The 13,995-nt window shown below is 35.2% G+C and overlaps 1 protein-coding gene across 1 annotated transcript; it reads left to right on the top strand.

Moving 5' to 3' along the window:
• Positions 1-4,238: 4,238 nt before the first annotated feature.
• Positions 4,239-12,477, top strand: LOC145991841 (uncharacterized). The gene is made up of 2 exons (XM_083127884.1): positions 4,239-4,531; positions 11,433-12,477. Exons 1-2 carry the CDS (start codon positions 4,239-4,241, stop codon positions 12,238-12,240), a joined length of 1,101 nt encoding a protein of 366 aa, XP_082984010.1. The 3' UTR covers positions 12,241-12,477.
• Positions 12,478-13,995: the final 1,518 nt, after the last annotated feature.

Below are 13,995 nucleotides of genomic sequence, written 5' to 3'. Positions count from 1 at the left end.
GTTGAAAGGCACGTACAAATCATCAAAAGGTACATGACTTTAACAGGAGAGATAACAAAAGGAAACGTCAACAGACGCAATGCTTCTGTGGATAAATTCTTAAAGAGAATGTTGTTCTATCACAACAATACTGTAAATGTGATTATGGGGAAATCACCAAATGAAATTTTATTTTCATACAAAGTAAACGCCAATAAATTAATTCATAATGATAGAACAAGGGTTATTTATGAGGCAGAGCATTATAAGAAAGGATCTGGAGTATATTATTATTGTCCAGAAAGAAAGCAGTATGAAAAAGGCGAGATAGTAGGACAATTATCGCACTCAATTTTCAAAGTTAAGAGGGACAATTACACAAGAAATGTTCATTTTTCATTTTTGAAGCCAGAGATTTCCAGAAGGAACGAGAGTGGAAGATATGGTAATGGTGAACGCTCGACACGATGTACTGAAGAGTTTGGTGGTGAGCAAAATCAATTTGCTAACTTGGACTATATGGAATTACCTTCTGTGGCTCACAATGAAGAAGAGAAGCCAGGATGTTCGAAACAAGAGTCCACTGCAGCAGCATCATTTCCACGAAGGTCTGCAAGGATACATAAACCACCTTGCAGATATGAACCAGATTAGAAATGTTAAGATTATTGTTATTATTATGTTTCATTTTGTAACCAAGGGGAATATTGTTATATATTAGTTATTATGAAGCCATGGGCTGAAACAGCCATATATATTATTGTTGTTATAGTTACTGGTTGTTGATTTTTTATACATGTGTTATGGAGTTAATATAAAGATGTTCGAACCCAAGTGTTTCATTAAATAAGTTCTTTAAAACAATACATGATACTGTCTTTCGTGTGACTGTCGGTATCGGCCAATGATGGCTATTTATTTCCACCGAAAGCCGGTGCTTAGCACATTGCGCTACGACGCCAGGGTTCGAATCCCGACCTGGGCATGGATGCTTGGGAGTGTCCATTCATCAATTCCATCAAATCCCTCATCCCCATCTTTGCAAATTAGCCAAAAGTGGCACAAAAAGGGAAGTAAAGTAAAGGGAAGTAAAGTAAAGGGAATCAATCAATCAGTAATTTCTGCGTAGATTAGATTGAGAACGTACAGTTTTGAATTACAGTTCTAAGAAAGATAAGCTAGTCGGGACTGGACCTACATTTTAAAGTGGGACCCGTACTACTGTGTGCCCTCACTAAGTATCGAACACGCGATCTATTGATTACAAGGCGACGGCAACACCATCGGAGAGGCCCCTCTAAAGATTTATGTACACCACTACTTACAATAATGTACATAAAATATTTATCAGGAACTTTACTTTTCATCAAATTGACGTACCATCATTTTTTTGATATTCAATAAATATTCAATTTTTTTTACTTCTTTGACATACGTTTTCCTTTCCATGATTGTTGTTTTTACACAAATTTTAGCGGTCTTAACTACATGCAAGCTAGATGATGAATATTTGCTGTTTTATCTCATTTTATAGTGTCTTTTTACTATTTATGTAATAACAATATTTTTGAGGCAAGATAGAAAGAGCAAAATAAGTATTAACGTTGTCTTTCCTCCGTTTCTTAGTCTGTGATTACATACAACACATGCATTGGAGAAATTAAGTACTAATTAATTAGTTTTCATGTTATTACAAATAATTATATTAACGTATTAAATAGAAACACTTTTATTATTATATTTCTGAGACACTTAACTCGGTCTGGCTCCCGAAATTATATATTTCTAAACACGTGCCTAGTGATGTGACGAGTTAGTATGACTCTGTAACTAGCCTTTGTTATTTTGTACTGGAATTGTACAAGTATCGGTATCGGTTGGTAATGGTCATGGTATTAGTATCGGTATCAGCTGTAATTAATATTCATTGACTCCTAACACGAACATTAACTTAAAAATATATTTAATGAAATACTAGCATTGCTTTCTAATGAAGCAGCAGATTTTCCATTGGGAAAATATAACAGATGCATGTGAGGTGCTTGATGTTACGTTTAGTGTTTCAAAGATAATATTTTTACCTGAAATTACTCTTCATTATTCTGTTGTAGTTTCTAATTGGTAATTTCCATTTATAAATATCCTGTTGATAACTTGCTTTTAACTATGTATATCTTCTAGGTTATCACTGGATTTCACATTCGTTGGAAGAACATTTCAAAAAACACATGTGAATAGTGCTTCAAATAGTAATTTTAGATCAAGATCAACTTCATGCAGCTTAACACTGTCAACAGCTATCTGTTTTCGGGCAAAGAGTAATGAAGCTAATTTAGAATCTACGTGGGGAAGCAAATCAGCAAACCCTTGAAACACTGAAGGCTGTGCTATTTGCAATAATATCACTAATTTGTTTGATCACAAATGTGAATTTCTTGCTATGCAAACTGAATCAAGAGAAAATTCTTTTGTCTGTTCAGTGTGTAAGAAATAATTTGAACAGAAGAAATATCTTAAGAGACATACAAGAATTCATGTTAGTGAAAAACCTTTTGTGTGTTTAACGTGTAACAAATCATTTGTATGGAAGAATGATCTTATAAGACATTCAAAAATTCATAGTGAAGACAAGCCCTTTGTGTGTGCAACATGCAACAGATCATTTAAACAATTGGCATATCTTAAAAGCCATTTAAAATTCATAGTGTTGAAAATTTGTGTGTTCAATGTGTAACAAATCATTTGCACTGAAAACATATCTTATAAGGCATTTAATCCTTCATATGGGAGAGAAGCCTCATTTGTGTAACAAATCATTTACATGCAAAGATGGACTTAAAAGACATTTAAGAATACATTCTGGAGTGAAACCGTTTGTGTGTTCAATGTGTAGCAAGTCATTTGCACGTGAAACAAGTCTTAATAAACATTTAAGAATTCATAGTGGAGATAGACCCTTTCTGTGTGCAACATGCAACAGATCATTTAAACAATTGGCATATCTTGAAAGCCATTTAAAAGTTCATAGTGTTGAAAACTTTTACATGTGTCCAATGTGTAACAAATCATTTGCACTGAAAACATATCTTCTAAGACATTTATTCCTTTATACGGGAGAGAAACCCAATGTGTGTTCAAAGTGTAACAAATCGTTCACACAGAAGAATGATCTTAAAAAGACATTTAAGAATTCATTCTGGAGTGAAACCGTTCGTGTGCTCAACGTGTAGAAAGTCATTTAGACATGAGACAACTCTTAGTAAACATTTAAGAATTCATACTGAAGAGAAGCCGTATGTGTGTTCAACGTGTAACAAATCATTTGCAAGCAAGAAGAAGACCAGAGGAGGAGGCATTCATCCATAACCAAAAAGGCAGGAGGGGTGGGGGAGTGGTAAGCAGGTGCTAATCTTGACCTGCCAATCACCTGTCAGTGTAGTAGACCCATTAGTCAACAACTGTCAGGAGGTGATATGTTTAATTCCTTTGGAGAAATCTTCATAGATAAGGACTGTCACCTTGATTTGTTGTTGTGTGGCTTGTGACCCTGCTATGTGTATGTAATCTTTCTGTATGTAGTTTATTTCATCATTTTAGTTTAGTTCTTCGTCTGAGGAAGACCCTGATACAGGGTCGAAACGTTACGTGTTAAGTGTTTTATCTTAATAAACTGCCTTGGTCAGCAACGTATTGGTTTTAATATGGAAAAAACAAGGCTTAATTATATTACAATTGGACATTTTCCGAGGCTGATGAGGAAAATCAATGACTGGAAGGACTTGAAGAGGAAGGACATACACAAGCAGGAGCAAGAAATATTCTTGAGGGAGTGTTTGGAGAAGGGCACAACACCAAAGGGAATGAAGATAAGTAAGAAGGGATTGGATTGTCGCACCAGAAGATGGAAGAGGTTAGTACAGAAACTTGAAAAAGAAATGATATGGAATGAAATAAGAAAGAGGAAGAAGGAAATCAGAACAATAAAGGAGAAACTGGCAGGAATGGAAGAAACCATAGAAGATGGACTCACCATTTTTACTAGAGAATTCACATTCCATGAAATGAGAAGCTGGCAAGAAAACTTTAGGGAGAAGGTGAAACTGAAGATGAAGAAGAAAGGAGAAAGACTGGGATGGAGAGAGGAAAGAAGAGAAGAGGAAGAAGGTGAAGAGGGCAGGAGAAGAGTGGTTATAATCGGAGATGTTCAAATATCAGAAGAAGAGGAAGCTTTTTTGAAGTTAGGCCGAGGTTTCAAAGTGATGGAGAGAAATGTGAACTATGAAGAGATTGTATATGATATTGAGGAAGCGGTGCTACATATTGAAGAAGAGGCAGAAAGGGATAAGATTAGAAGAAGAACAGCAGCCATTTTGAAGAAAGAAATGGATAAACACAGAAGATTAGATAATTTGAGCCAGAAGGAAAGGGAGGGTATGAAAAGAATCAAGACAAGGAACGATGTGGTGGTGGAACAGGCAGATAAGGGAGGGGCCACAGTTGTGATGGAAAAAGAATGGTACGAGAAGAAGTTTGAAGACCTGAAAGGGGACACGTATGAGGAGATTTGTGGAATGGAAGAGGAACGCAATATTAGAGAAAAGATCATAAAAGATTGTGGAAGGAGGGGGTTTAGAAAGCTCACAAAGGAGGCAGGAAGACTGCCCTGTTTAAAAGGCTTTCCCAAAATACATAAAGAAGAGATAAAGTTGAGACCAGTGATGAATTGCAGGGACAATATTTTGGAACCATTGGAGAAGAAGTTAAAAAAGGTAATTGAAGTGTTAGTGAGAGAACAAGAAAGCAGAGCCGTGAAAAACAGTGAGCAAGTGGTGGACCTTATAAAAGGTCTGAAGGAGTCTGGGGATAAAATCATAATGTTTAGCCTAGACGTGAGAAGCATGTTCCCGAGCATCAAAAGGGGACACGTAGTGGATATAGTGAGGAAGAAAGTGGGGAAAAGCATTATAGGAGAATGGGATAGTGAGAGAGTGGTACAAGCGCTGGAAACCATTTGGGACAATGGCTACAGCAGAGTGGGGAGTAAAATCATCAAGATTAGTGAAGGTCTGAATATAGGCTCTTGCTTGAGCCCTGTGCTGGCGGAATTAGTTATGAATGAATGGGAGAAGGAAGTGATAGTGAAAGGAGGAGATAAGTTAAGTCTGTTTTGTAGATATGTGGATGACTGTTTGGGGATATGGAAGGGAACAAAAAGGCAGCTGAGTAAGCTTGTTAAAGATGTAGAAGATGAGAAAGCAGGGATATTCCTTGAGCTCGAAACGGAACAGGAAGGAACATTAAATTTCTTGGATATTGAGATGAAAAAGAAGAGAGGAATGGGGATTGTGGCTACATGGTATCAAAAGAAGTGTTCGGCAGGAGTGTTCTGCCACAAAAGAAGTGATGTGGGTGATGGAACTAAACGTAATTTTATAAGGAACATGGAAGACCGAATAAAGAAGATATGCACAGAGAAAGGGGAAGAAGAAACCAAGATTAATAGCCTGTGGGAACAACTAGAAGAGAATGGCTATGAAAAGAAAGACAGACACAACATCAACAGAAGAAGGAAAGAGATAAAAGAGAGAGGACTGGAAGAGAAGGAAGAAAAAGAAAAAGAGAGATGGTTTGGTATAAGAAGTATGGGCGATGCCACAGAGAAGATATGCAAAGTGCTGAGGAAAGTGGGTATAAGAACTTACAGGAAGGGAGGACGCACTATTTTAAGTATAGCCAGCAAGAAGAAGGAAGAAAAGAGAGAGGAAGAAGAGGAAGGGGTTATCTACGAGGTGAAGTGCAGAGGATGTGAAAGTGTATATATCGGGGAAACGAAGAAGAGACTTAAAGACAGGTTAAAGCAACACATGGATGATGTGAGATTGAAGAGAGACAGGAATGCCATATTCAAACATACTAGAGAAACAGGACATGAAGTTGAATGGGATTCGGCTAGGCGAATAGGAAAAGAGAAGAGAGAACTAGTGAGAAAATGGAAGGAGGCCAAAGAAATAGAAAAGAAAGGAGAAGACATCATGAATTGGAATGGAGGAATCAAGATAAACAAAGAATGGAAGAGTGTGTTAGAGAAAGTTGAAAGGATGAAGAAAAGGAATGAAGAAAAAAGAAGTATGAAGAAGGAAGAAAGAAGAGAAAAGAAGAAGACCAGAGGAGGAGGCATTCATCCATAACCAAAAAGGCAGGAGGGGTGGGGGAGTGGTAAGCAGGTGATAATCTTGACCTGCCAATCACCTGTCAGTGTAGTAGACCCATTAGTCAACAACTGTCAGGAGGTGATATGTTTAATTCCTTTGGAGAAATCTTCATAGATAAGGACTGTCACCTTGATTTGTTGTTGTGTGGCTTGTGACCCTGCTATGTGTATGTAATCTTTCTGTATGTAGTTTATTTCATCATTTTAGTTTAGTTCTTCGTCTGAGGAAGACCCTGATACAGGGTCGAAACGTTACGTGTTAAGTGTTTTATCTTAATAAACTGCCTTGGTCAGCAACGTATTGGTTTTAATATGGAAAAAACAAGGCTTAATTATATTACAATTGCAAGCAAGTGCGTTCTTGCAAGACATTTCCAGAATTCATGCTAGCAACTGATTATTTAGAGAGTTGCTCAATCTGAAATAACATTTAAAAATTCATGTGTGTTCAATTTGTTTCGAATCATTTTCACGTATGGAATTTCTTAGAATATATTTGAGAATTGAAAGTGAAAAGAAGTACCTTGTGATCAACAGGGAACGGATTTACAGTATATGTAGTAAAAATGTGCTAAATATATAACTATATATTTATTTTCACCATAACATTGACTTAAATATGGATTAAACATTTTAAAAAATTACCATTTTAATAATATAAGACACTACACGACCTACATAAAATACAATATGCTTACAATGACATTAATTATGAAACAACACAAAATGTGTTTTTATTTTCTGTTTTGAAGACAATGAATAACAAAATTTTGTTGTAAGTGTTTGAACGTGAATTTTCTTCTGTAGTCTCTTAAGATGGATTTATATTGACTAAAACTGCATTCAATATCGCAAGAAGTAATGGGAGTGTATTTCAAATTTGTTGGTTATTCCCAAGCCAAACCTAATATTTGTACAAATATTGAAAATAAAAACTTTTTTTTTCGAGTCAACATGTCATGATGAGCAAGGATAATACAAAATATAACCGATTTCAGCTCCATACATAAATATGTAAGTATTTACATGTAAACGTAAATCTGTTCCCTGGTGATCAACAATCAGCAGATTATTTATAGATGTGTGGTATCTTAAAGACCCGGTCGAGAAGACCTACAACAACGGCTGGGGGTTCGTCGGGCTGATCACCCGTCACCCCAACACTGGTCTGAGACCTCCACGCTATAACAGGTGACGAAGGAACAGTGTGGGAGGGAGACCAGCAGTCGGTAGGTAAGCCAAGGCCCGCCAAGGTGCTGTAGAGCTGTAGGATTAGGGTATCTTAAAGAACATTCAAAAATTGATTGTGCTGAACAGCCTTGCGTGTGATCAACATGGAACGAATTATTTGCAAGGAAGGAAGCTCTTACTAGACATTCTGGATTTCAGACTGGTGAGAAACCGTATTTGTATTAAGCATGTAAGAGATAATTTTGACAAAAGAAGTAATACATCAAAATAATTCAAGAATTCATAATAGTGCCAAGTCTCTTGTGCTCTAGCGTATGTTTTGATGTGCAAGAAATAATTTACTTATTTCGTTCAATGATTTGTGTTATTGTACTTCTCTCTCTTTCTAACTGCAGAAATAATAAATGTGGCAGTATACCTCGTCAGCATGAGTTGATTGTAGTCACCTTTACGAGAGGCCACTCTGCCAGAAGACAAACACTGTCCTGAGAAATGTTCATTCTCAAACACAGACACGGTTGGTAAACTACAAGGACTGTTCAAAATGAAACCAAACTTTTACGAAATTGAGAAAATTGTAATATTCTCTGTCTCCTCATCCCTTTTAGATCCAAATATTTTCCTAAGGATATTATTTTCAAATACTCTTAATTTATGTTCCTCTTTTAATGTAAGGGACCAAGTTTTAAATCCAAATAATAGTAGAGGCAAAATTACAGTTTTGTATATTTTAACTTTTAGTTTCTTAGATATTATATGAGAAGAGAAAAGTAATATATATTTCTTGAATTAAGTCTGCTTTTTATTTCCTCTTTAACCCTTCGTCATCCGTGCCCTCATAGTAGCAGAAATGTCCTACACACAGCACTCGGCGCCGCCCTAACAAAACCAATGTTACTTACAGGAATTATTGATGCCAATCGATGTTGAATTACACTAGCACTTACTGGAAATCAGGCAAAATATATATATGAACGCAAACACGTCCATTTTGGATGTTTTCATTAGCTATTAAAGGAAATAGATGTAAAAAGGAGAGAAAATGTGTCATAGATTAGAAGCTTATACTCTTGAAACAAATGCACCAAAACATTATTCTAAAATATGAACTCACCATTCACAAAACTTTCAACTTATTTCTAAAAAAATTTCTACCTATCTCAAAACTAATTGAAATCGTCAACTTATATTGGCTTAGGAAGGAGCTATTTGTTCCAAATTTTTCAGTCCAGATCTCACTGACTCGCAGAAAAAGCTATCAAATGTATGAAATACAACTCGAAGAAACTTACAAAATATTTTTAAAATGTACAAATCTCAATATATTTCTCCTTTTTTTACGAGATATACGTAAAGAAACCATACTGACTCAAATAAAAGAAACCAAATGTTGTCACTTTTCAATATCGTTATTTTGACAACTCTGACATTTCGTATGGTCACTGCAATGGTGTCTGCATACAAATAATTTGCATTCCGAACAATGTACTGCAATTTTAATATTCTTATTTTTGCCAAATTCATGGCTGGCATGCTATGATTTAGGGTAGGAAACGTTCCGGCACGTGGTACTGAGTGCTGCCTAAGTGGGACTGGTCACTTCAGAGGCATGCAAGCAACTGAAAGAACACCAGAAAAAAAGGCGTGAATGCCTATGTTTTCGTAGGAATAGTGTAGATAGGTTACCTAGTGCTTTCTCGGTCATTATTGCGCTGCTAAGAAAAATAATTCAAAATTTAAAAATATGCAGCACTCGCCATGTGGGTTATGGAGGGTTAGTATCATTTTCATTTGTTAGTATTACTCTTAAGTACTTTAATTTGAAAATTGATTCAAACGAGTTGTTATAATTTAATTATATTTTGATTATTATCTAATACTTGGTTTTGGCCTGTAAGCATATATTTAGTTTTCTCTTTGCTAAGAGTTTTCTCAAGTGTTCACAATCATTGACCTTCACAATTATTTAAGGCATAGTGGTAACGTTTTCATCCTGAAATCAAGGTGTCCTGGGTTTGATTCTCTGTGGAGGCACATTGCACAGTAGTTCGTATCCCACTTTAAACTGTAGGTCCAGTCCTGATCAGCCTGTGCGTGCATAAAGTGGACTAAAAACAATAACTCAACCGACAATGTGGCAACAAAAGACTCAGTTCTGCCAATATGGTTGAAAATACCAACAAGATGCCTGGAAAAGTTGGCTTGCAGAAGAAAGTCTACAGTTTTAAACTACTGTGCTAGGTTAAAGCTTGTAGCCTCTAGTATGATCTTTAGGTTCATGCCCAAGGCAGAGAAAGAATGTACCTTGCATTTCAAGTTTGTAAAAATGGGGAGCTAACTGTTTGTCGTGTATTAAATTTTTTATTTCTTCTTCTTTTTTTTTTTTTTTGCTTTGTGCAACATTGGGCTTATTGTGATGGTGAGGATGAGTAATAATTGATGAAACTGATGAAGTGATACAAAGAGCATGCTAGTCCAAACCAGGACTTGAACCCATACACTTCTGTGCCAAGATTGAAGTCTATCACATAGTGTGCTCGACCACCATTTAACTGCAAGTTTTATACCAATGTAAGCATTATAAGCATTTTGCATTTTGTGTAAACGTGTGTAACGTATTTTATTTGTTTAGGCAGTATATAAATATCACATGCTTAGCAAAATGAATCAGAACTATTCACACACTTGCAATGCACACTTAATGAAATTCTCCATAGCAGGAAATACTGTCATGTTTCAGCCAGACTGTACATTAAGCCAAGGTTGATAACATGATGAAGCTAAAGGCACATACCTTCAGAGATGCGAACTCAAATCAAGAAACCAAAGAGTGCTAAGCCACATAGTGGTTCAGATTCAACTTTAAACTGTAGATCTAGTCCTGATTAACCTTTCTGTGCACAAAGATGACTACACTCATAATACGTAGCACAAAGAACAAGCATGTCACATGGTATAAGCTCACAAAAGACCCAGGGGTCCCGGGTTCGAATCCTTGCCTGGGCATGGATGTTTGTGCGTGTCCTTCATCAATTTTATCACTCATCCCCATCTTCGCAAATTAGCCAAAAGTGGCAAAAAAGAGAAGTAAAATAACGCAAATCAATCAATCTCAAAAGACATAACATGCTAACCGCAAAGTCAACCACCATTGCCACTGGAAAGGAAAGGGGGAGAGATCAGGATGACTGTTTGAAGGAAACCTGACCTTGAATTAAACAACAACAGAACCTGCCACTTGTAGAAAGCAACCGAAATAAGTTTGTTCTATGTAACACTGACATGTCATGCAGCAGTGTTTCATCAGGTGCAAACGCAAGGGTCGACATTCAGGTCAAAAATCTGCAAAAGCTCATGCAATAGATTGCAATTTTCAAAAGTAGAAAACCTTCACCCTTGGATTTTAATTATAATTTTCAGTCATTATATCACATTAATTCTAATGATTTACTTTCCATTAAAAGATATTGGATTTTTTTGTTGTTGTTGTTTTAATTCAGTTTCTGTAAAGCCCTACCCAAATCGAGAAAGACAAAGACCAGATTGTATAATCCTATATGGTAGGGAATCTGAAAGTATGAGCAGTTTTAGTCATATGAGTACAATGTAGTTTGCCAGAAGATGTCAATACTACACAATAATATTCATTGATTTCTGTCCTAATTAGAACATAAAGTTAAAGATATAATTAATAAAATACTAACATTGTCTAGAAATGAAAAACAACTTTTTTTTAAAAAAAATACAGCACATTATTATCACTTATACAACAGTACTTGAAGTTAATTTTTTCAGTTTAAAGGTTGGTTGGTTTGTTCATTTGGTTTATTTAAGTCCACGTATGGCTCGTATCACTGGAATACTCATTGATTGGAAGAGGCTTTCAACAAGAACATTTGGATATTTGTTCAAATATTAACTGTTCTCTGTCAAAGAATAAAGAAGCTAACTTAGATTCTACAGGGAGAAGAGGATATTCAGAGTCTTCAATTTCTGTTTGCAATGATGACACTAATTTGTTTGATCACAAATTTGAACTTCTGGTTCACAGGCGAAGAGATGCTATAGAGAAATGTTTTCTTTGTTCAACGTGTAACAAATCATTTAAGAAGATGAAGTATCTTAAAGAACACACAAAAATTCATACTGGTGAGAAAACCTTTGTGTGTTCAACGTGTAACGAATCATTTACACGAAAGGGAGATCACAAAAGACATTTAAGAATTCATAATGTTGAAAATCTTTTTGTGTGTTCAACGTGTAACAAATCATTTGCACGGAAGGAAGATCTTTGTAAACATTTAAGAATTCATACTGGAGAGAAGCCCTATGTGTGTTCAACATGTAACAAATCATTTACACGGAAGGGAGTTCTCAAAAGACATTCAAGAATTCATAATGTTGAAATGCTTTTTGTGTGTTCAACATGTAACAAATCATTTGAACGGAAGGACGAACTTTGTAAACATTTAAGAATTCATACTGGAGAGAAGCCCTATGTGTGTTCAACATGTAACAAATCATTTTCACGCAAAGAAGTTCTTGCAAGACATTCAAAAATTCATAATGTTGAGAAGCCTTTTGTGTGTTCAACATGTAACAAATCATTTGTACACAAGGAAGTGCTTACAAGACATTTAAGAATTCATAGTGGAGAAAAACCCTTTTTCTGTCTAACATGCAACAAGTCATTTGGAGAATGTTCGTACCTTAAACAACATTCAAAAATTCATAATGTTGAGAAGCCTTTTGTGTGTTCAATGTGCAATAAATCGTTTGCTCGGAAGGAATTTCTTAGAAGACATTCAAAGATTCATACTGGTGTGAAACCTTTTCCATGTTCAACGTGCAACAAATAATTTAGAGAGTTGGCAGATCTTAATAAGCATTCTAAGAATCATAGTTCCGAAAAGCCTTTTGCATGTTCAACATGTAATAAATCATTTTGGCAGAAGCCAAATCTTAATAAACATTTAAGAATTCATAGTGGAGAGAGGCCTTACGTATGTCCAACATGTAACAAATCGTTTGCACGCAAGGATGTTCTCACAAGACATTCAAGAATTCATACTGGTAGTTAACCCTTTCCGTGTTTAGTGTGCAACAGATCATTTGGAGTTATATGTTATCTTAAAAACTTTCCAAAGTTTATTGTGGTAAATAGCCTTGTGTGTGATCAATGTGTAAGAAATTATTTGTAAGGAACTTCAGGCTGGAGAGAAACCCTATTTGTATCCAGTGTATAACAAATAATTTTGTAATACATCAAAAATAATCGAGAATTCATAATAAGAGGCAAGGCTTTTGTGTTCTAATATATGTTCCATATTAAATAAATTGTTTGCCTGTTTCTTTGATTGGTGTGTTTTATTATACTTCACATCTCTGTTAATTTTGAATAATCACAAGGATGTAATTTCTCAAAATTCAAACATTTTTGAAAAATCAGAATTTTGTAGTTAAGACACTACACGAGCTACAAAAAATACAATATGCTTACAATGACATTAATTATGAAACAACACAAAATGTGTTTTATTTTCTGTTTCGAAGACAATGAATAACAAAATTTTGTTGTTTGAATGTGAATTTTCTTCTGTAGTCTCTTAAGATGGATTTATATTGACTAAAACTGCATTCAATATCGCAAGAAGCAATGGGAGTGTATTTCAAATTTGTTGGTTATTCCCAAGCCAAACCTAATATTTGTACAAATATTGAAAATAAAAACTATTTTTTTTTTCGAGTCAACATGTCATTATATTTGTACAAATATGAAAAAATAAAAACTTTTTTTTCAAGTCAACATATCATGATGTGCAAGGATAATACAAAATATAATTGATTTCAGCTTCATACATAAATATGTATGTATTTACATGTAAATCTGTTCCCTGGTGATCAACATTCAGCAGATTATTTATAGATGTGTGGTATCTTAAAGAACATTCAAAAATTGATTGTGCTGAACAGCCTTGCGTGTGATCAACATGGAATGAATTATTTGCAAGTAAGGAAGCTCTTAGTAGACATTCTGGATTTCAGACTGTAAGAGATCATTTTGACAAAAGGAGTAATACATCAAAATAATTCAAAAATTCAAAATAGAGCCAAGTCTCTTGTGCTCTAGCATATGTTTTAATGTGCAAGAAATAATTTACTTATTTCGTTCAATGATTTGTGTTATTGTACTCCTCTCTTGTGCTAACTTTAAATAATCGTGAATATATAATTTGTCAAGATTCAAAAATATTTACAAAACCAGAATTTCATAGCACTGAGCTGAAGCATGGTCCATGGAGAAATATCTGCTGTGTTTGTAGAATTGCTGTGTCACAAGTAGCCAACATGAGAAGCCCATTCTGATTTGGTGTGCCAGATCTGCTCATGCAACATGTGACCGTGATGTACATTCCTCCAAAGTTATCTGGCCGCTCTGAACTAAAAATATTTCTAACTGCAGAAATAATAAATGTGGCAGTATACCTCGTCAGCATGAGTTGATTGTAGTCACCTTTACGAGAGACCACTCTGCCAGAAGAGTGTTTATGTTCCTCTTTTAATGTAAAGGGCCAAGTTTTAAATCCAAATAATAGCACAGGCAAAATTACAGT

Source organism: Lepisma saccharinum, chromosome 8 (genome assembly GCF_977018435.1).
Source record: "Lepisma saccharinum chromosome 8, izLepSacc3.1, whole genome shotgun sequence".
Lineage (NCBI taxonomy): Eukaryota > Metazoa > Arthropoda > Insecta > Zygentoma > Lepismatidae > Lepisma > Lepisma saccharinum.
The sequence above is the reverse complement of the archived record's forward strand: the minus strand, read 5'-3'. Positions and strand labels throughout refer to the sequence as shown.